The sequence below is a fragment of the Rhinolophus hipposideros genome (assembly GCF_964194185.1).
Source record: "Rhinolophus hipposideros genome assembly, chromosome: 18".
NCBI lineage: Eukaryota > Metazoa > Chordata > Mammalia > Chiroptera > Rhinolophidae > Rhinolophus > Rhinolophus hipposideros.
In genome coordinates this window covers 13879574-13904032 of record NC_138064.1, presented here as the reverse complement: position 1 = coordinate 13904032, position 24459 = coordinate 13879574, and the positions used below count along the sequence as shown (strand labels likewise).

The window sequence follows — 24459 nt, the reverse complement described above, 5'->3', positions numbered from 1 at the left end:
GAAAAAGTTCTGTAAACAAATTTCTAATGGTCAGTAAGTATTATTAATTAAACTGCTCTATTATTATTGTTAATTAAACTTTTTGATGTCCGGTATATATTGCTTTGTTTGGAATTTCTTACTAGCTGCATAAAATGGTATTAGTTATTTAACAGGTAATAGTTGCTCCTCAGGAGGTGGATTACTCTTCTTTAGCTTTTTTAGTGAACCTGAGTCTAAAAATATAAAGCTGGATTTATTAGTAGGTAGATCTGTAGCCAAAATTCCAAAAGAAATAAAAGCCAGAAAGAAAAAAGTGAAATGAATTGGATTTACTACTGCATTATGAGATACAAAATTTTTGTTTTTTCTTAAAATAAGTGTTTACTTCTGTCTTAGGAAAAGACTGATACACTGGAACATGAACTGAGAAGAGAAGTTGAAGATCTGAAACTTCGTCTTCAGATGGCAGCAGATCATTATAAAGAAAAATTCAAGGAATGCCAGAGGCTCCAAAAACAAATCAATAAACTTTCAGACCAATCAGTAAGTATAATTGAATTCATACAAAGTGAAATATTTCTCTTATTAATATTTTTGATTGTAAATCAAATTTTATCATATTCTAAATATCAGCCTTTTGAACATAATTTACCTCTGCCTGATTTCAAGTCATTGGCCTAATGTTGTAATGATAACCTGGAATTTTTATTTGCTGGAGAACCAACAAAGGAAGCAAGGGCAGCAGCAGGGGAAAAAAAAAAAAAAGAGCCCTCATAATCATTTCCCTCTATGATCTTTATAAATGTGTTTTTCACTTAAAGATTCATTGACAATGACCCCTGTCCTCAATGGGGTTAACCATTGATCATTCCCAGGGTCTTAGATGGGTTCTCAGTTGTCATTGGTTCTTTCATCCTGTTATATCCATTAGATTAGGAAGAGTTAAAAAGTGTTAATTAATTGATATTCTGTTTGAGAGTGGATAGGCAGATTTAATAAAATCAAGGAAACTTTTCTGTTTTGATGTTTGTTTTAATGTGGGTCCCCAAATTGTACTTAAATATAAGGCTTGCTATGTAGTGGAGTCTTGGAAATGAAAAAAACATTTAAAATCTAAAATTGAAAAGGGCAACCTGATGGTTCAGTTATTTAGAGCGCGAGCTTTTAACGACCAGGTTGCTGGTTCGATTCCCACATAGGATGGTGGGCTATGCCCCCTGAAACTAAAGGTTGAAAACAGCAATTGGACTTGGAGCTGAGCTGTGCCCTCCACAACTAAATTGAAGGACAGTGACCTGGAGCTGATGGGCCCTGGAGAAAACACTGTTCCCCATTAAAAAAAATAAAAATTAAAAATAAATAATAAAATAAAATCTAAAGTTGAAAATGATACCACAGTGAAGTTTATTTGTACTATATTGTATGATACAGATGATACTTTCCCCGTCTTCTTTTTTGAAATCTGAAAGGAGACGAAAGAAGCAAGAAATGCATGAGATAAAGTAGGAAAGCTTTTGTGAAAAAACATGCTGGAAATATGACCCACATGTGTGGATCTTGGTTTTGGTCCTTTAAGTTACTATGACTGTAGTAGAAAACCAGTGAGATTTCCGTGAATGGCTTGTTTTGCTGGTATTTTGCTGATTTCACAAGGAAAAGCGTAATGTTTTTCTCTTTTGTACTGTAAGGTGATGTGTGTGACTTTAGTCTTTGTTGGCTTTTAGGACAATAGCAGCTTTGTGGAGTTTTCAGGATTTCTTGGTATTATTTACACAATTACTGAAGGAAGGAAATATAAATCATTTAACCATTTATTGTTAACATTTTTAATAGGCCAATAACAATAACGTCTTCCCAAAGAAAACTGGGAATCAGCAGAAAGTGAATGATGCCTCAATAAACACAGACCCAGCTACTACTGCCTCTGCTGCAGATGTAAAGCCACCACTGTCTGCAGGTAAATATCTGTTCGACTTTTTGTGCAGTGTCCTGCCATAAAAAAGTATTTATGCTTATTTATACTACCTTATTCCAGGTATAAGAATTTTAGGAAGCTTATAGAAATCTTTATAAGGGAGGCAAAGGGAGGAAAGTAAGGGTCTAAAAGTAAGATAAAGTCATACATTGTGGTGAGTATACAAAATGTGAGTGTGAACTAGTGTTTATCTTCATGAGAATAGCCACAAGTGTTACATGAGCTGGTGTTTTGTAAACTCAAATGCGTACAGCATTTGGGCTGTAGCACAAAAGCCAAGAATTGAGTTTTTTAATTAACATTCCACTAAATCTATGGAATTCTGAAACATTTCTGGCACTTTAAGTGTACAGTTCTGTTGGTGGCAATAACTTACAAATCTCCTGTTTGGTGTGTCTCATCTCTCCAGCTGCTTTGGAGCCATAGTGTATTTTCCTCATTAATTATACTTGGTGGATTTTAATTTTTATGTTAGTTTATTAGTTTATAGAACAGATTGGAGAGACATAGTGAATGCATGAACAACATGAAATTTGAATTAACTAGATTTTCATTTGTGCTCCTTTTTTTCCCACCTTATGCTAACAATTTGGCAATAATGAAAGTAGTCGAGTATATGAAAGTATATTTCCTTGTGTCATGTTTGGGCCAATTGATGTTTTATACTTTTTAGTAAATATTTAATTAGGTTCTGCCGTTACAGAACAGGATACTGTTTTCCGCTTCTGAACATCCTCTTTAGTACATAGATGGTGTTGTAGAAGTTTTACTTAATAAGGACCTAGTGAATAGTAATGAAGGACTGGAAAAATGATTTAAATGTTTTCTCAAAGAGTATGGCTTTCCTACTTATCCTGTCTATTCAGTTATATACATTTTTGTGCCATTTTAGAACTATTTTTAGCTAATTAAAATAATGATCCTTTTGTTACTGAATGTGAACTTGGTTCCAGCCAAACTGACATTTACAAATTCTCACCTAGAGTTTACATTATCCTTTGTTTATTTAGTGTATGAATAGATATTTTAAAATACATGTTTCTCTCCTTAAGTATTCCATTTACTATATTTCACATTATACTGACCTTTAAGTTGCCTGAACAGGAAGATAATATAAGGGTCAAAATAATTTTTAATAATCTTATTTTCTGCCTTGTTATAGCTGAGAAAGATTTTGACATTGTAACAAAGGGGCAAGTCTGTGAAATGACCAAAGAAATTGCTGACAAAACAGAGAAATACAATAAATGTAAACAACTCTTACAGGTAAGCTAGCTACCTTGTAAGTGAAAGATAGATTTATCAAATGTAATGACTTAGCTTACCTTTATTGTTTTGATTGATGGGTGTCCTAGGATTTTTTTTTTTCAAATCCATATACTGGTATTTCATTTTAACTGTTGAGATGATGAAAGGGGGCTGTTTTGTGTACTTTTTCATGTAGGCCTGTGTGTAAAATCGTGATTCTAAAATTATTTTTGTTCACCTACTGTCCTTTTCTAGATAATGGGCAAATGATTAATTGATGTTGGATAATATTGTCTGTCTTATTATAAAGATACATGGAAAATGTTTGAACTTCATAAAAGGGAAGTGCTCCTTTTACATTTACTGTAATAACTGCAGACTTGTACCACATCTTCAAGTGACCATTTGCAAAGTGGAAAAAGGGAACATTTGGCCAAATGAGTTGCTGTCTTTATGGTGTTACTTATTTTGATTATTTTAAGCTGTATTTAAACATTTCAGTTTTGCAACTGTCTTGGTAGCGTTCAGTTCTGGAGTATTCAAAGGACATAGGGAAAATGCTTCTCATTTATACCTGATTTGCAGAAGGGAGGAAAAGTTTTCTGTATGTAAATTTTGTTTGTTTAAATATTTTTGTGTGTGTGTCTGTTTGTGCATGTGGAGAGGAGAGGGATAATATTTAGAGCTGTAGAATGAAGTTCATACATTAGCTCAAGGTTTCTAGAGTAATTTAAAATACTTTGTTATGGCCTTCTAAAGAATATTAATGTAATCTTTTAATCAAACATTGAACATTTATGTTGCTTCAGATGGTCTTTCTTCCAGTGGAAGGGCTGATGAGAACAATTTTCTCTGAGTTCAAAGTAGTTAGTTATAAGGGACTAAACTATTTTTCATTAAGTATGAAACAATTCTGGAACAATTTTCATTATACCGTATTATTGAAAGGAAGATTGAATGTTCCATCAAAACTAAAAACTTCCTCAAGGTACATTTTTCTTTTCTTTTCTAACTGTTGAAGTGCAGTTGAAATCCAAGAAGCTGCACATATTTCAAGTCTGTAGTTTGATCAGTTTTGCCATATATAGTCACGAAACTACCAGTGTCAGGATAATGAACATTTCCATTACTCCCCAGAGTTTTTTTGTGCCCATTTGCAACTCATCTCTCCTTTGTCCCCATCCCTGGGAAACTGTTAGCTTGCTTTCTGCCACTAAGATTAGCCTACCTTTTGTACAGTTTCTGTAAATGGAATCCTATGGTATGTACTCTTTATTTTTTGTCCTCTTTCAGCGTAATTATTTTGAGACTTATACATATTGTTGCTTATATTGTACTTAATTCTTTTTTATAGCAAAAGTTCAAATCTCTTGTTATTTTAAAAATTGGGTTCATATTACTGGGTTGTAAGTGTTCTTTATTCTGGATATAAGTCCTTTGTCTCATATATGTGTAGTGAATATTTTCTCCAGTCTGTGGCTTTCCTTTTCATTGTCTTAATGGTATTTTTAGAAAATGTTTTAATTTTGATGAAGTACAGAGTATCAATTTGTTTTATGTTTTGTACTTTTTATGTTCTAAGAAACACCTAATTTAACTTGCAGGGATTTTTCTCCTATCTTGTCTTCTAGAAGTTTTATAGTCTTAGTTTTCACATGTAGATGTATTAGCCATTTTAAATTTATTTTTGTGTATAGTGTGACGTATGGTATGTATAATATGGATATTCAGTTGATCCAACATCATTTGTTGAAAATACTTTATTAAATTGCTGAAAGCATATTTTTAAACTTCATCTTGAACAAAAACATTCAAAATGACATTGGCAATTACCTTTTCGTCATATTTGTAACTTCTTCCTTTTAACCTTCTGGGTTATAGAGACAAGCAACGTATGAGAAGTCAACCTAGAGATTGTCTTGGTCTGGAAATCCCAGAGTTTTATCAGTGTCTAGAAACAACAGCATTACGAATATATGATTTTTATTATCTCCCTTTGCAAAAGTAATACATGGTTACTGTGAAATCTTATGTAGGGCATCATAGAAATAAAGAATAAAGATTATAAAAAGTACCATCATGATTTTGATCCCCAGAGATAAGAGCTATTAATAATTTGGTTTATATTTTTCTACACAACACTACATAGCCATCATATAAAATTGTGTTAAATAACTTTTAAAACAAAAATAGGATAATACTATATTTTCTGTTTTTGCAACTTGCTATTTTCAATGAATGTGTCCTGACAGTTTTGGTAATTCCATTGTGTGGATATAAAATGATTTAGTCAGTCTTCCATTGAAAGACATTTGGTTATTTCAGTTTTTTACTGTTAACAGCAGTGTTTTAATAAACATTCAGCATATATCTATGTTTGTGTAGATATTAGCTCTATATGGATTTAAAATCTTTTGGTAATTTACTAATTTCATTTAGGATGAGAAAACAAAATGCAATAAATATGCTGATGAACTTGCAAAAATGGAGCTGAAATGGAAAGAACAAGTAAAAATTGCTGAAAATGTGAAACTAGAACTAGCTGAAATAGAGGACAATTACAGAGTAAGTTTAGTATTCATTTAACTTGAATCATAGTACCTAGTACTTTTGAAAATGTGTTACCTATAATTTTTTTACCGATCTAAAGTACATTTTTAATATGGATAATGGGGGTAGTATTTTTGTGTATAAATAAAAATGTACTATGTATTTAGTTATGTTGCATATAGTTTATTAACTGTTAACTGAGAAAATGGATACCCATATGCATTGCCATTGTGGCTTTAATTCTGTGGATTCAGATGGTTATTAAAATCATATTTTTTAATTGTGCTCAGTTTTTAAGATGAAAAGGGATCATTTTATTATCTTCACTTTAAAACAAACAGTGTATGTAGAATTATTTTAGGGCCTTGAAATTTTTGTGCTAATGTAATAATATATGATCAGTAATTTTTTAAATTTATGTAAGAGTTTTTAAATTTATCACCAAAGTGTGTACTCATGATCCTAAGTGAAATACTGCAGAGTATATTTTTGCCAGTGTAACCTAATACCATGGGTATTGCCTAAAAATACCCATTTAGGCAATAAACAAGCCTAAATGATATTTGTAAGAATATTAGAGAAAAAAATTAGCAGGCTATCTAGCTAATCAAGAAGAAAGGTATTTTTCCCTCTAAGGAATAAAGTGTAATCTTATATATATTAAGATATATATGTATATGTAACTTGCATATTTTTGTGTGTGACTAAAGATTAGGAAGTTCGAAATTATTTAACTTTGCAAATCATAACTAATTATACCTATAACCTGATTTTTAAATGTAGTATTTTTAAAGACACCAAGAACTACTTTAGGTTTCCCCCATCGGGCCTGGAGAGGGTGGCACATTATAGGCTAAGATAATTTTACTGATGGTCCATATTTGTAATTGTGAGCCTGGGGGATTGACAGTGTTGGTGTAGTTTCATATAAACTAGGGGAGAAGTTTTAAGAGCGAGGGAAGTTGGTCAGTAAATGATAAGTAATTCAGACATGTTAAAGAATAAGAACCGAGGAAAACATGGATATGGTAATAGCAATTATTTTGATAGAACGCTATAAACTCTTTCGAAGTGTAAGGAGAGAGTAGATAATGAAAAAATTCATTATACTTTCTTTCTTCAGCTTCAGTTGGCAGAGAAAGAGAAAGAAATAAATGGTCTGACATCACATTTGGAAAACCTCTCCAGGGAGAAGGTATTGAACAATGCACTTTAAAAATGTTTCATATGACACTGAATGATAATACAACTTTATGAAGAGACTGATTTTACAGTTCACATGAGAGTGATTTTTTAAAAAACAGTCGAATAAAGAAAAGACTGTTAAAGACTTTTAGATGGAAAATGTTTTTTGTTAAATATTTTACTTCATAATTTGAGAAAATGCTTAAATGTTGAAACTTAGTTTAGTCTTTGTTAACATATTTTATATTTAACAATAAATAAATTTTACAGTGTTCAAATTTAGGAAAACAGTAAAAATTTTAAAATTACATATAATGTGTTTATCTGGTTTTCTTTTGCAATAGGAAACATTTTAGAAGTTGTTAAATGATTTATGGCATAACCTAACATTCAATCAGCATACCTTTGTGTAATGTAAAAGGTTCTATAGTGTAGCGTTTCTCAAAGTGGTGTGTGGTCCTTTGGGGGGTTCTCATTCCCTTTTAGGAGTCTATAAAGATAAAATTCTTCATAATACTGTGGTGTTATTTGCTTCCCCCCCGCCCCACTGTGTTATACTTGCACACTTGGTGAAAGCAGTGGTGGGAAAACTGACGTATTTATATATGGCAAGGCAGTGGCACCCAGGTGCATTTGTAGTTACTGTAGGTAGTCATCCCACCGTGCATTCACAGAAAAGAAAAGCTTAAGATGATGAAAGAGTAAAATAATTTTATTGAAGCTTGACCTTGGGGCACACATCTTTTTCTTATTCTTTGTGATGAAATGGGAAGTACCCCCAAAGCACTTCTTTTCCCTAATAATGTATGATGGTTATCTTAAGGTAAAGCATTTGTACAGTTGTCGGAGTTGTGAGTTTAACTATCTTCTCTTTGTTTTTTTATGGCACATTATTTCTATTTTAAAGAATGACTAATAGACAAGATTTGGTTATTCAGAGTGGTGTATTTGGCAAGCATTACTTGAAAAAAAGTGAAGCGAGCCTTTCACTTTAAGGAAAAACAATTGATAATTTTTGTTGCCAATGATAAAAGGCAGTCTTGAAGCAAAAGTGGAATTTTGGGAACCTTGTATTTGCTACCATAAGCTTGATATTTCTCAATGCTTATGGACTTTTCTAATGAGATGGGTGGTAATATTAAGACTATGATTTAAAAAAATTGTTTAGTGAAATGTGTGAACATTTGGAAGGTCTTCTTGAACCAATTAGTAATTTAAATGACCAGTGATGATACTACAAAATGATACGTGGTAAAAGAGCCATTCAGAGTGCTAGATAGACCCTCAAGGCTGGATGACATTAGAGTGGTAGTTGCAAAATTCTGACTTTTCAAATCCATCACTTCCTCCCTGTTTTTCCCTTGGCATTCTATAATAAGGAAGAACCTTCCTTTGCCCTTGTTCCTCTTTGACATCAACTCGGTGGCGTTATTGCAGACCTAAATTAAGGGCTCAGCTCCTTCTCCCACTGTGTTTTGCTAGAATGAACCACAGAACTCAGGAAAACACTATACTTACGATTACATTTTATTAATCGAGTTTTGTTATAAAGGGTTACAACTCAGGAACAGCCAAATGGAAGAGATGCATAGGGCAAGGTGGGGGTGGGGGTGTCCCAGAGCCTCCACGCCCTCTCCGGGCATGTGGAACTCTTAGTACATTGATGTTTTCACCAATGGGAAGCTCCCCGAACCTTGTAAGAGTTTTTAATCTGGGGTCTCAATACATGATGATTGATTAATTCATTGGCCAAGTGATTTAACTCAATCTCCAACTTTTCTCTCATCCCTGGAGGTGAGGTGAGTGAGTGCTAAAATTTCCAACTGTATAATCACGTGCGTGCGTGGTCTTTCTGGTGACCAGTCCTTCCTTTGAAACTGTCTTAGTGCCCACTAGTAGTCTCCATGTTAGCATGAATTCAAGTATGGTCTAAAGTTTAAAAGGACTTGTTATGAACGACAGAAGATGTGCCTATGATTCAATAAATTCAAGGAGTTTTAGGAGATCTGTGCCAGGAATTGGGAACAAAGACCAAATCTGTTTTTTACGTTAGTGTGTATATATTTTTGTATGTATTTTTAATTTGTATTTGGGTGTCTGTGTCCGTCTGTCTGTCTACTTACCTGCCTTCCTACCTGACCGTCGTCAGTATGAACTCTTTTTAGTCAATAGATTAGAATTTGTTACTGTTCTTAATTTGATGTTCACCTGGTTCTGTTATTTGGTGAGGGGGAGTACATTCAAGCTGGTTTCTGACATGCCCCAGTATGAAGAGGATGTTGTTTTTTGAGCACTTAATTTCTTTCTATCCCTGCAAGGTAGTCTAGCTCATCTTGTACCTTTCTTATCTTTGGAATTAGTGGGTTTTTATTTTTAAATAAGAAGTTCTGGTCCAACTCTAGAATCAGTTACTTCCCTAAGGAGTTGTGATTCTTTGTTAGTGAGAAATGGTATTTAGGAACCAAAATATGGGGCCTAGGTGTGCACATTATTGCTGGTGCTCATAGGTGTACACATATTGCTTCTAGATTCTTTTCAGTGGACAGAACTAGGAAACATTTACGTTTTAGAAATCATGAGTTGTTGTCCAGTTTCACAGGGTTCTTCCTTGCCTTCCTCATTTCCTATTTGTATACTTCTCCCACAGTGAAAATCCTGGTGCCCAACAATGTCAATACGTTTATTCATTTGTTAAATCCAAGAATCCACATAAAATAGTTTCAGAATTGCTTCAGGCATATCACTAGGAGAAGGAAACCTATTAAGAATAGAATTTGAGATTGTTTGCCTTTTTTTTTTTTTTTTTTTTTGCCCCCTAGGCTGCCCGTATATTGTGTTCAAATGTTACTTGGCATTCGTTTTCTCTTCCTCCTCTCTCCACTCTCCTCCTTTTTTCCCCCCTCTTTTCTCCCTCTCTTTCCCTTTTAGTGTATGAAAACACAAAATGGATAATGGGTTAAAAAGATACCCATTTAACAAGTAAACAGTGGATTAAAGATAATTAAAGCAATAGGAGCGCAAATGAAGAGTAAGAATGTAATTTTTTATTTTTAGTATGAGTTTTGATCAGGTGTATTGTAAAGTTAAAGTGATCTAAGCAGATCTTACAAGAAATTGGATATATATTCCAAATACTTAAGACAACTTTTTAAAATAAGAATTTACTTTCACTATTTTAATAAAAAACCTCTTAAGTGTATTTTGTGCTTAGAGATATTAGCTAATGCTAGAGAGAGGCAATCAAGATACTTTATATATTGTACATTTATAAAATACATATAAAATACAATTTATATGTCAATTATATATAATTTATACATAAATTGTATATTTGTATAACAGCTATATTTTACATATTTTATATATTTATGTATATTATTTTGAAGTTTCATACATGACAGTGAAGGTGTAGATAGTCCTGCATGATTATAACCATTTGTACATTTTGTAGTATAGATGGCTGAAATCACACATGGAATATAACGTAGTGACTATTATGCTGTGTGACAAATTATTCCCAAATTTAGTGGCTTAAAACAACTTCTGTTACCTCCCAGTTTCTGTGAGTTAGGAATCCAGGTGTGGCTTAGATGTCCACCAGACTGCAGTCAGGGTGTCATGGGGCTCAGTCGTCTTAGAGATTCAGATCTACTCCTAAGCCCACTCAAGTGGTGGTGTCCGGATTCAGTTCCTTGGGGACTGTTTTACTCGGGACCACACTTCCTACTCTGCCATCTTCCGTAAGGTCACTCCCTGCCTCTATTCAAACCACAGGCAGGGTAACCTTTGAAAATGTAAAGCTGATCACTCCATTGTTTTAAGCTCCTTAATGGGCCTCCCATGCACTTAGGATAAAAGCCATAATTCTTAACATAGTCTGTATTTTATATGACTGGTCTCCATTTATCTCTCTAGTTCCATTTTAAGACACAATTTCCTTTTTCACTGTCCTCTGTAGAGTCTCTCTTAGTAGTTCTCAAACTGGAACTTGCACCAAAACCACTTGTATTGTTTCTGGTTCCCATTCCCAGAGCTTCTGATTTAGGAGGTCTGGGGTGGGGCTTGAGATTTTGCATTTCTAACAAGTTCATGGTGCTGCTGGTCTGGGGACCACAGTTGGAGAATTGTTCTCATCACTCAGGCCTTACAACTCACCAATTGGTGTCTTGTCTCAAGCCCGTCATTCATGTCCTTTGCCAGGAATATTCTTGCCTACAAGGCTTTATTTTGTTAAACTTTTTTATTTTTTTTAAAACAGAGTTTAAGCATATATGAAAATAGAATAACATTATGAACTCTATTGTACTTCTCCCCCAGCATCAGCAATTGTTACTTTATGGCCATCTTCATCTGTCCCACGGTAATTCCCTTCTCTCCTCCCCCCAGTGATAGTTTTCTCAAGTATATCCCAGAATCCCTATTTTTTCCCTCTCAATATTTATTCCTCTCACTCTTGACTTACCTGTAAGTCCCAGATTAAATGCTTTTCTACTGAGAGGCCTTCTTCCACCGCCGAGGCTAAATTAGATGACACTATTAAACTTATACCCTGGGACCTGTACTTTTATTTCATAGGACTTAACCATAATTTATAATTAATATGTATTTCTGTGCTTATTTGTCTAACATCTGCCTCTGCTTAATTGTAAGGTTCATGAAGACAGGGATTGTGTCTATTTTATTCACCACTGTATTTGCAGACCTAGTATAGTGCCTAATATTTGATTTTAAATATTTGTTGAATGAATAAACAAATTAATGGGGCAAATGTAATTTACATCATTTGCTTATAAAAACATTTGGTAAATGTACTGGAATCAGCAGTTTTATCAGTTAATACCCTGCCCTGTAAGAAATGCAGCAGAAGTAGGCCAGTTTGCTTTCTACCTCCTGTCTTTCTGAGTTACTCTTGATTTTCCTGCTGGTGACACTATAGTTTTATATTACTTCCAAAGATTGTATTTATAAGAATTTCTGTTTGCTATCTGAAGGCCTTGCTTAATGTCTGTCTTCTCATCCAGTGTTTCTCTCTTACCTCACCCCTAACCCAGTCTTTTATAAGGTTAGGATTAAGTCCTTTTTGTTCAGTGCTGACACTTAGACCTAGGCACAGTGTGTGGAATGAACCAAATGATCATGAAGCATTAGTTGAGTGGGTAAATTAAAAAGTGGGTTTATCACCATCTAACAATATGTATTTTACTTATTTTGTTTATTGCCCATCTACCTCCTCTAGAATGTAAGCTCCATGTGGCAGGAATTTTTGTTTGTTTGGTTATTCCTAAATCCCTAGTGCCTAGAACAGTACCTGCCACATAGTAGATACTCTAATTAAATATTTACTGAACTTATGTGTGAATGAAAGAACTCATTTATAGTTTTTAAAAAATTAACTAACTCCCTAGAATAATAAAAATACGTTTAGAAAATACTTTTAGTATTATGAAGTGGGATTAAAAAAACGTATCAATTTAAATTTATTTAGAACCATAATAGCTTAAAGTATTTTTTCGTGTCATTCCAAAACCACTATTTAGAATTGTCATTTCTATGTCTTCATACTATTTCAGATATATTTTGCACAAACCCTTTGTTAGAAATTTGAAAAGGAATGAGTCAAGAAAATAGTAAAGCAAAAGCAAAATGGCAAATTGTGATAAAATATCGAGAAATACTTTATTAACTATTGCCAGAGGAAAAATTAAAATTAAAAAAATTTTGAATTAAAACTCTTTCAAATGTTCCTTAACATCAGATACCTGACTAGTGATTTTTTTGATTCGTCATTTTATATTTCCAGATGATTTGCTTTCCATCTGAAAATGGAAGAGTCACACACACGCGTGCACACACACACGATAATGGAAGATGTCTTTAATGAAATGCTGTAATAGCATGATGGTTATATAATGACCCTAAAGAACTGATCTTATAAAAATCATATAGACAATCATTTGTTTACCTTTTATGCTATAGCTTAGAGGCTGTCTGGAAGTTATCAAAGGATAAAGATTATTACATATCTTGAACAACTTTTTCAGAGAGTTGTAATTCAAAATATTTAATGTCTGTTCTCCTTTACTCTCACGCCATCTGCATGTGGCAGATAAGATCAGTGTATCATTTCTATCATTTAACAGTTGGAGTGGCAGAGGCATCCTTAATTTGTCCAGTAATTTGTAAAACCAACGCTACTGTGAGACATTTTGAAGAAAAAAAAGATATAGGCGCTCTGTCCAGCAAAGGCAAACCAGCTAAGCAAACTTTTGTGCCCTGGAACTGTAAAAGAGGGCTTCTCACAAAATCTATTTCTTAAATTGTGGAGGCTTTTTATTACAGGAGAATTGCAAATCAGTTGCAATGTTATGAATGTCTTTTAAGGTAGGGGAGGTCTCGCAGGGGTTCTTGACCGTTTTTGTGCCAAGGGTAGTTGACAGTCTGGTGAAGTCTATTTTCAGAAAATATTTTTAAATGAATGCAGTAACCACAAAGGAAACAAATGATAAGAAATAGTTATCAAAATATTAAAACCAATTTGTGATATGATAGTAGTTGTGTGTGCTTTTTTTATTAAAATGTTAAATAAGATTTAGCATATCTAATTACCATAATTTCAAAGTAGTGATGAATATAAAGGCTGTTTTGAGATGGCTGCAGTGACTCACATGAAGTGAATATATCTGTAGGTCACAAAGTTCAAAAGTACTGCAACTATTGCTGTGATTATTTTTGTCTACATTAATAATTGAAAATGCTAAATGTCAGTTAATGAAAAGATGTAAATTTTTTTCCCCCCTCTAAGTTCAGGTATCTCCTGAATTCTAAACATGGCCCCTTTGGCAGGTGCTGTGAATGTATGTTTAGGAATCTTCTCTTAAGAGTTCAGTCTTCCAATTCGCCAGACAAGCCAACCATAACTCTCTTGCCTATGTCCTTGTATTCTGTCCACCTCCAGTTCCCTCAGGAGAGGTCAAAGCTTCTTGTTACTGGTCCTTTTCTTACCCTGCCTCCTCCTTGACGGAGATTTAGTGCATCTTTGATGGTAGAGGAGAGGAATGTTAACTTAGAGTAAATTCTTTATTAGGTTGCAACTCTCTGTGAAGTTGCTTGACTGGACTAATATATGCATAAATCTTTTGGTGACATCCTTGACTCGATTTAAGTAGTTAGTTGTTTGTCTACAGAAAAACTTAATCATAGTCCTCTAATTTACTTCAACTTTTGTAGAAGGATTTTATCTAACATTTTTGCTGCTTTGGTGCCCTTTTTCAGTTTTCTTGAATCACACTTGATATTTTTTGAATTTACTTTCTCTATTCACAGTGCCACTTTCACAATTCTGAATTACTAAATAGCATGTTTGGGTCATGGCAGGAGATGAGGGACCATCCTTTGAGGGTCTGCTGTGTTCTAAACACTCCCCTCATTTTTCAGTAGTCCTCTGAGGCTTGGAGAAGATAAATTCCTCAGGGTTGTTAGTACTGGATCTGATGAGAAAATCCACGCCTGATGCCAGTTCACCATGTCATGCTGCCCCCTCCTCAACCCCCCACCCCCGCTCCCACTTGTTTTTAGTTTCAAGCATGCCCAGTATACTTTGCTCGATTAACCTTACGTTTGACCATGTTGATATTTAAGAACCATTAGGCCCATTGAGTAAACTGTATGACGTATGTGTAGATTTGGCACATCTGGCCTTCACCTTGTCTTTTTAGCTACTTCTCTCCTACTTTTAACACACATCTTGTGCTCTGGCCATATCATTCATTTATCAGTCCTGCAGTATGTTACTTCACATGTCTTCTGTACTCTTCACATGCTTAGGAGGAAATTGTAATTCCCATATCTCTTCACAAACCTAAATTGACTTGCATTTTTCACGTTTACCAGTTTTGCTCTCAAAGGTAATGACTTACTCAGTTTTAATGTCACTTATTTCATTTCAAGGTCGTTTGTATAGATAAAAATTTGTTAACATGGAGTCTCATCTCTAAAGGGATGACAGTCAGCAAAACCAGCTGAATTTTACTTTACAGTTAAAATCTTTCACTCTTACAGGCTTTGTTAATATTTCTGGTTGATGCTTCATAATAGCTTTATGAAGTACAATTTACATGTAATAAAATTCACCCATTTTAAGTGCAGTTTGATGAATTTTGGCAAATACATGTAGTTCTGTAACTACCGTTACATTCAACCTATGTTTCCATTACTGCACAGAGTTCCTCATGCTTATTTGCAGCCAACTCCTCCAGCTACCCCCAGTCCCAGACAACCACGGATTTACTTCCTGTTACTGTATAGTTTTACCTTTTCTAGCATTTCAATAAATGCAGTCATGCTGCAGAATTTATCCATTCAATAGTTCGTGGACATTAATCCTTTTACCAGCCGAGTGACATTTCTAGATCATTTCTAATGTTTTGCTATGAGGAATAATGCTGCTATGAACATTCTCAGACAAGTCTTTTTGTGGACATGTTTTCATTTTCTTGAGTTAGATATCTAGGAGTGGAATTGCTGGCTTATATGATAAGTGTATGTTTTTAAGAAACAGCCAAATTGGTCTTTGTGGCTGTATCGTTTTGCATTTCCACCATCGTATATGAGCATTCCATTGCTCCATAACCTCATCAACACTTGGTATTGTTAGTTTTTAATTTTAGTCATTGTAGTGGTTGTGGTGTTACCTCACTGTGGTTTTAGTTTTAATTTTCCCAATGACTAGTGATGCTGAGCATCTTTTCTGGTGCTTATATTCTTAAATAAGAATTTATACTCATACATGTTCTTTTTATGAAGTGTTCAGGTTTTTAACCTATTTTTTAATTGAGTTGTTTCTTTTTTGTTTGGTTTTAATAGTTCTTTACATATTCCAAATACAATTCCTTTGTCATATATTTTGGAAATATTTTCTTCCAATCTGTAGCTTTTCTTTTCATTTTTAAAAATATTTTTTGAAGAGCAAAAGCTTCTAACTTTGACGTAGTCCGATTTAACAATATTTTTCTTAATGGTTCATGCTATTTGTGTCCTATCTTAAGAAAATCTTGCCTAACTCAAGGTTGCAAAGATTTTCTACTTTTTCTCTCAGTGGATATACACAGTTTTAGCTTTATGTTTAGATTTATGATGTGTTTAAAAATTAATTTTCGTGCATGGTATGATATGTAGTCAAAATTTTTTGTATACAGATATCCAGATTTTTAGCATTATGTATTTAAAAGACCATCTTTTTCCTCCATTGAATTACTTCTGCATGTTTGTTGAAAATTTAAAAGTATGGGTATATTTTTGAACTCTCTTCTGTTAATAAAACAGCTTTGTGTTGGGGGTCAGCAAACTAAGGCCTACAAGCCAAATATGTCTTATGGCCTACTTTTGTAAATAAAGTTTTATTAGTACATAGTCATGTCCATTCATTTAGGTATTGTCTATGGTGGCAGATAAAGGCAGATGTATTTGTGATAGACTTTGTGTCTTACCATCTTTGATGGTAGAGGAGAGGAGTGTTAACTTAAAGTAAACTCTCTATGAAGTTGCTTGACTGTGCTAACGTATGTCTGAAAATACCTACTCACACATTTTATGAGAAAAGTTTGCCAACCCCTCATTTATGTTCTTATCCTTATACTAGTACTATATTCTCTTGATAACTGTAGTTTTAGTTTTAGTTGATAGCTCCAGTTTTGTTCTGCTTTTAAAAAATGGACTAGTTCAGGACCTTTGTATTTTGTACTATGTTTTAGAATCAGTTTGTCAGTTTATACAGACGCCTGGTAAGATTTTGATTGGGATTGCATTGAATCTGTAGAACAATTTGGGGGGAATTAATAGCATTAAAATATTAAATTTTCCAGTCTATGAATGTGGTATGTTTCTCTATTTGTTGAGGCTTTCTTTAATTTCTCTCAGTAATGTTTGTTGGTTTTAGTGTATAGGCCTTTGCACATCTCTTGTGAAATTTATTCCTAAGTATTTAATTTTATTGATGCTAATATAAATTGATTTTTTAAAAATTTCATTTTTCAATTGTGTTGCTTTTATGTACAAATACAATTGATTTTATATGTTGACCTTATAGTGCAACCTTACTAAATTAATTCTCCTAGTTTTAGTAGATTCTGTAGGATTTTTTACATGTAGGATCATGTCATATAAAGACAGTTGACTTCTTTCCAATATGTCTGCTTTAATCTTAATCTTGATTTATTCCACTGTTTACAATCTCTATTACAATGTTGAATAGAAGTGACGATAGCAGACATCCTTGCCAATATTGATTTTAGCTAGAGTCATTTAGTTTTGAACCACTAAGGTTCACTGCAGGTTTTTGTATATGCCACTTACCAGGTGAAGGAAGTTCCTTTTTATTTCTTGTTTGCAGAGATTTTTATTTTTTAAATCATGAATGACTGTTGAATTTTGTAAAATATTTCAATGGATCATATATGTGTTGTTCTGTTAGTCTATGAACATGATGAATTACATTGATTTTTGGATGTTAAACAATTTACTTTCTCGTGATAAACCCACTTGGTCACAATGTATTATTTTTTTTACTATTGTTGGATTTGATTTCTTAGTAAGTTAAGAATTTTTGGGTCCGTATTCACAAGGGATGAGCTTGGTTGTTTTCCTGTGATGTCATTGTTTGGTTTTGGTATCAGGATGATAATGGCCTGTGAAGTAAATTGAGAAGTGTTTGTTTTTTTCCCCTCTAGTATTTGACAGAATTTATACAGGATTAATATTTTTTTCTTATCCCCAACCTTTATAATTATTTTTTAAAAACAAGTTTCTTAAATGTTTGATAGAATTTACTAGGGAAGCAATCTGGGCTGGCTTTTTGGCCTTTGACCTTTATTAATAGCTAAGTTGTAAGAGATTCAGTTTTCTCTCAATTAGTTCAATAAAAAGGATACTTTCTTGGCACAAATAAATTTGAAAATATTAGTACATTAGCACATTCTGCTTTCAGATTTATTTATATGTAGAAAGCATTTATGAGAAGTTGAGACCCAGCCTTTCCAACTGTATACTTTAAATGTTCAGTAGGCCTTCCCCCAGTCCACAGGCTATAACATTCCAAGACTCCACTGGATGCCTGAAACTGCAGATAATATCAAACTCTGTATTATACCAGGGGTGCCCAAAAAAATGCATAAACATTTTAAGAGATGTTACCTATGTATTTTCAAAGTTGAGTTACGGTAGCAATGTGTAGTGTGACATTCGCTCAAAAGATGGTGTTAATCAAATGAATGCTAGCGTCACCATGCGACAGGCAGGACAGGCAGAGAAAATGGCGGAAGCCCGGTAGTCATTTGAGGAGCGCAAGACCACTTTGAAGTGGTATTTGAAATTTGAGAATGTGTGGAATTCTGACTGCAATGGAGGCGTGAATATGCAACACAACCTCCAACACGCCTGACACTTGCAAGTATTCGTGATAAATTTGAGACGCATGGTACTATGTGAAGAAATTGAAACAGCGTGTGCAGCGATACAAGTGGACACTTTGGTCAACGTTGCTCAAGCAGTAGTTCGCCATCATCAGAAGTGTGTGGACACTGATGGTAACCACTCTGAGCACTTCTTACAATTGCAGAAGTCAAACGTGACTTGTATTCATCTTTCATTTTCCGTATATATTGAGTATTACAATTTTAATACAGTTTTTTTCTTTCTCAAAATGTGTAGACTTTTTTTGGTACCCTCTGTATATAGAGTTTTTTCCTGTACCTACATACCTATGGTAAACTTTAAATTACTTTTACACTTTGGGGCCATTATTAAGTAAAATAAGGGTGACTTGAACACAGGCCTTGCATTTACCACAGTAGTTGATCTGATAACCAAGATAGCTACTAAGTGACTAAGGATGGGCAGTGCATACAGTGTGGATACACTGAAAGGGCTGATTCCTGTCCTAGGAGGGACAGGGCAGGATGGAGTGAGATTTCATCGTGTACAATTTAAAACATACAAATTGTTTATTTCTGTACTTTTTTTATTTGATTTTTTGGGACCGCGGGTGACCATGGGTCACTGAAATCACAGAAAGTGAAACTGTGGATAAAGGGGTGACTAATAGGGAAATAATTTTATTGTTAAATTTTGTCTAAATGTTTAATGCTGCCCTTGTTATAAAATATTTGATTGCTTATTCACCTTTGTTTTTGTTAATTTTAGGAACATCAAGGGAGTCTAGAAAATCAAGCAGAAGGGAAAACGGAAGGTCAGAATTCCCAGAGTCCTCAGATCTCACAATGTCTCAACACATGCTCAGAGCAAAATGGTCTTTTTCCCGCAGTACCAGATACACAACTAGTTCTGCAATTTGGTAATCCTTATGCAACACAGGAAACAAGAGGTTATTAAAATATTTTTGGTTTGGGATTAGCCGAATGTGGAGTTTTTTGTTTATATCTTTGTGGGATTAGAAAATCACTGGTACAGCCAACTCTAATAGAAACATTATTTTATAACAAGCAGTTTTAATGTTTAACACTAACTGGCTTCATCCAGAAATGATACACCATGAATGACTAGCCTATTTGCTTACTACATATAGTTCTTATTTTTAAAAATCACTTGGGTTTAAAATAAAGGCATTTTTTTTGATGTGTGAAAATGGTCCTTTATAATAATGGTTCATCATAGCTATACACAGAGATTCTAATTTTCTACCAGGTTTCACCCTTTCCTTGTAAAAAATTTTTTTTTCAGATGGAGCAGATGGTGCTTTTTACCCAGATGAAATCCAAAGGCCACCTGTGAGAGTACCCTCTTGGGGACTGGAAGATAATGTTGTCTGTAGCCAGCCTGCTCGAAACCTTAGTCGGCCTGATGGTTTAGAAGACCCTGAGGATAGTAAAGTAAATTGAATTTCCATTTTCCGAGCCTATTCCATTTATTTTCTTTCTTACGTAGAGAGTTACATGGTTATGTGTGTGTTGAAAGAGTGTGTGTGCCTTGAGTATACATGATGGCTTATTTCATTTTTGGAAAAACCTGCTTGTATTTAAATTTGAAAAATAAATCATTAATGTTTCATACTTACACTTTAGGATGTTGTACTTACGTAAAATACTAATTTTGGAAAAGGAACTCAGAATGTTGACAGTTTAATCTTTAAAAAATGTTAATGGGACATATTGACATATTAGTTTTACGTGTACAACATAATTGATATTTGTATGTATTGTGAAATGTGCACCATAAGTCTAGTTAATACCCATTTTAGTTACAATTTTTCCCCCTTGTTATGAGAACTTATAAGGTCTACTCTCAGCAACTTTCAAATATACAATATATAACAATTGTAGTCCCAGATGGTTTAATCTTAATTATCACTTAACTAAGTAATTTACTGTATTATTTTGATGTAGATATGCTTGGCCTGAAGAAGCAAATTGTTCATGGCCGTATATCTGTGCTTCAGTGCGCATCTTTTCATTTTAGCAGTTATGTCCCACTTTAAATTTTAAGATGGACCCTTTATTTAGTTGGAAAAAGAGGGAAGTGTGTGTGTGTGTGTGTGTGTGTATATATATATATATATATATATATATATATATAATTCGTTTTCAGAGAAGTACTCTTTTAGACATTGTTAGTATTTAATCTCTCAGCAACACAATACTCATCATAATTGAATTAGTTTGTGTAGCATGTCATTATTTTCATTTGATTTAAGAGATTTCTTCACCATTTAATAGTTTCTTTTGCTCATAGCTCTTTTTGGATTTCCTGTGCATTAAGAGGAATTTAAAAGAAATGCTTTATCGTGCTCTTTGCGAGTACAGTGGTATCATGACCTGTTTCTCATTTAATCTAGTTTGCTGCATTTAATTGCTATTAACCTTTGCAGAAACTGATCAGTGTTCAGACAGGCATGGTTTTAGCCTTAGTGCTCAACACTCATAATGGAGAAAAATGTGTTATTCTCTCCTGCCTTTTGGCCTTCTATGTCCATTACTGGGAATAATTAGGAAAGCTGTCAGAACTTTTGTAGCCTATTTAAGGTCTAGAGTATCAGTTTACTGCTTTTTCACACCTTTACCTCACATTTTGCATATTTAATCTGATCATTCTTGGCACAGATGTTACATGTGACAAGTCCTTTTCTTCCGTAGTCATCTGCTTCAGTTTAATTAGCAGAATGTTCTTTCTGATCTGTGTGCTTTGCCCTTCTGCAAACCCATGAGAAGCAGTGTTAGAGTCTTGTGCTCATTTGCTGACATGCGTAGATTTGGTAATGAGATAGAAGGGCTCTTAATAGGCACACCTTGGGTAATTGTATTTTGCAATCAGAAGATTTTTCACGTTAGAAACACGTTTTTATGTACATTCAGAGCGTGTTTTTTTAAAAAAAATTCTTGTCATCACAACAAGAAGAAATCACTTGCAAATGAAGTATTTTAGTAATTTTAGTTGGGATATAGAAAGTAGATTTGAGTTGACCTGTCCTTTTTCTCTGGTCTCTGTCCTGGGAGTGATTAACAGCCACCCGCCCCAGCACCTGAGAGTCAGGGTTGAGGCGGCCACTCTCGCAGCCTGTTCCAGTTACACACCTGCCATATCTCTTCCCTTCTGCACCAGAAACTGGTCAACTCTCAGATCAAAAGCCTTTTATGACTCCCTCTTACCAAATTGCAATAGCAATAACTGTAACATAATGATGATGATGGTGATGGCAACAAACACTTCTATAGCTCTATTTGCCTGCTAATGCTTAGCTCTTTAAATATATTAACTCATTTGTTCTCCAGAGCAATCCTATGAGGTAGGAACTATTATCATCTCTACTGAGAGACAGTTTAACTGGCTTGCTTCACATCACACAGCTGGTAAGGGTACAGTCAGGATTTGAACCTCAGCAGTTTGGCTGTAGAAGCTGTGGTTTTGAACTGCCTGTGAACTTATCAAATGGGTTAAAGCAGAGGTTCCCAAACTTTCTCAGTTTATGGTGCCTTTCACATTTCAGTAAATTTTTTTTATAGCACCCCATAGGCCAAAAGAAATACTTGCAATTAGCTAACAAATGTAGTTAGCATTTGAAAAAAATAATGCACATGCGTTGAAAGAAAAATTCATATATTTATTTCATTTTTAAATAACCTTAGTTATTAATGGGATGAGTATTGTTGACCATTATACAACTTCTCAAACCCTGGGATCAGATTGGACAAGCTACCTTCATTTCCTGTCTCACATTGATTTTTACAAAGCATATGGTTTATATTTCAGCAAGGACTGCTAAAAACCCAGCTTCTCAGAAATGCCATCAAAAGAAAGGTAGTGCTGCTATCTTATGTAGAAACTGTGAGCTGTCTTGAACTAGTTCACGGGTTATCTGACAAAAGGTGGGATGTTCCTGCATATTTAATTAACCTAGAAAATAAAAAATATCACAAAATACCCCTGTGAATTTGCTGTGGTTACTTTAGCCTCCTGCACCGTTTTTGGAACCATGGGTCTAAAAACCCTTGCTACTCAAAAATACGGCTTGTGGACCAACATACCGGTATCTCCTGGGAGCTTGTTAGAAATGCAAAATCTACGCCTCCACTGAGAATCGCACTGCATTTAACAAAATACTTAAGCGATCACGTACTGAATAAAGCTTGAGGTACACTGGTCTAAACTTCCTGAGCCCATCATTCACGGCTGGATTACTTTCTCTCTAACACATGTTCTACTTTCCAGTTGTTTCTATGCCTTGTTCAGTGTTTCCCTTCCACCAGGACTAGCTTTACTCCTTTCCCTTCTATCTCTGAAAAACTAAGGCTCACACATACTATTAGTGTGTAGTTTGTTTGCAGCTTTCTACATGAATTGTTCGCTATGAATCCCCAAAATGAAGTTTTTTGGCTGATACACATTTTTTTTCTGATGAGTTTTTAGCTGTTATTCTCTCAGAAGGATCTGTGATTCTCAAAGAGTCTGTGACCCCAAAATTGTTGAGAATTACTACTTGAAAGAATCAAGGCCTGCTTCATTCATGGTGCATTGAGTTTTTGCCATTCTTAAATTTTGACATTTTTAATGTTTTATTTGAAAATTTTATTTTAAATATAACTAATATGTTTTCTGTTTACAAAAATAGTATACAATTGTAGTCCATTTATTTTTATCAAGAATGCCAAGACATCTCACTGGGGAAGAATCGTCTTGTGAACAACTAGTGTTGAGACAGTTGGACATATATATGCAAAAGAAAGAAATTGGACCCCTACCTCATACCATCTACAAAATTTAACTCAAGTTTAATCTTAGTAAAGAGCTAAAGTATAAAATTCAAAAGAAAGCACAGGGTTAAGTCTTTGTGACATTGGATTAGGCAATAGATTGTTAGATATGACAGCAAAAGCACATGCAACAAAGGGAAAACATGGACAAATTGGACTTCATCAAAAGGATTACAGGAATAAATTCTTTATTGTTCTGTTTTAAAATACGTGTTTCCAGCTGATAACTGTATCTCTGGTTGGTATTTCTTAATGCTGCATTTTGCCTTTTCTATACCATATAATATAATGCCTTTCATACAACAGGGACTGTTTAAATATTTATGATTTAATTATTTTAAAGACACGCATTTAATTATTTCTGTTTTGTGCCTAATAAACGACTTATGTTCAGGTCATCTTAGAAAAGTAAGTTTTGTTAACAGCTTTATTGAGATACAATTCACATACCTTACAAGTCACCATTTAAAGTATACAGTTCATTGGTTTTTTAGTATATTCACAGAGTTGTACAACTATCAATTTTAGAACATTTTCCTCACCACAAAAAGAAACCCCTGTACCCTTTAGCAGCCACTTTCCCCTCCTTTATTCCCCCAGCCCCAGGGAACTTTTAGTAATACTGTCTGTCTCTATATATTTGCTTATTCTGGACATTCATGAATGAAATCATGTAATACGTGGTCTTTTGTGACTGGCTTCTTTCATTTAGCACATGATGCTTTCAAGAGTCATCCATGTTTTAGCCCGTATAGACGTTTAAAATGAAGAGTACTTCATTCCTTTTGAATGTTGAAGAATATTATATGAACATACCACATTTTGTTTATCCAGTCATCTGTTGGTTGACATTGGGTTGTTTTCTACCTTTCGGTTATTGTGAATAGTTCAGCTGCGTGAACTTGTGTACAAGTTTTTGTTTGAATACCTTTTCCAGTTCTTATGGATAATATACCTAGGAGTTAAATTGCCGGGTCATATGGTAACTCTATGTTTAACCTTTTGAACTGTCTGCTTTCCACAGTGGATGCACAATTTTACTTAACTACCAGCCATGTGTGAGGGTTCCAGTCTCCCTACGTCCTTGCCCACTCTTGCCTGTTGTTTTGACTATAGCCCTCCTAGTGGGTGTGAAGTGCTATGTCATTGTGGTTTCGATTTGCCTTTCTCTGATGGCTAGTGGTGTTGAGCATCTTGAATGAGCTAGTTGGCCGTTTGTATATTATGTTTGGAAAAATGTCTGTTCAAATCATTTGGCCGTTT

At 34.2% G+C, this 24459-nt stretch overlaps 1 protein-coding gene across 4 annotated transcripts in view; it reads left to right on the top strand.

Annotated features, from left to right (window-relative positions):
* The window catches only part of TAX1BP1 (Tax1 binding protein 1), a 71315-nt gene that overhangs the window by 39394 nt on the left and 7462 nt on the right, over positions 1-24459 (top strand). For 2 of the 4 annotated variants that reach the window (XM_081079660.1, XM_081079662.1), the window contains 7 exons: positions 379-525; positions 1816-1939; positions 3120-3223; positions 5645-5770; positions 6879-6950; positions 19136-19181; positions 19673-19821. In XM_081079660.1, coding sequence (XP_080935786.1) covers positions 379-525; positions 1816-1939; positions 3120-3223; positions 5645-5770; positions 6879-6950; positions 19136-19181; positions 19673-19821 — 768 coding nt within the window. Of the gene's footprint in view, positions 1-378; positions 526-1815; positions 1940-3119; positions 3224-5644; positions 5771-6878; positions 6951-19135; positions 19317-19672; positions 19822-24459 lie in introns of all 4 variants that reach the window. The other 2 variants (XM_081079659.1, XM_081079661.1) reach the window with 1 other exon arrangement.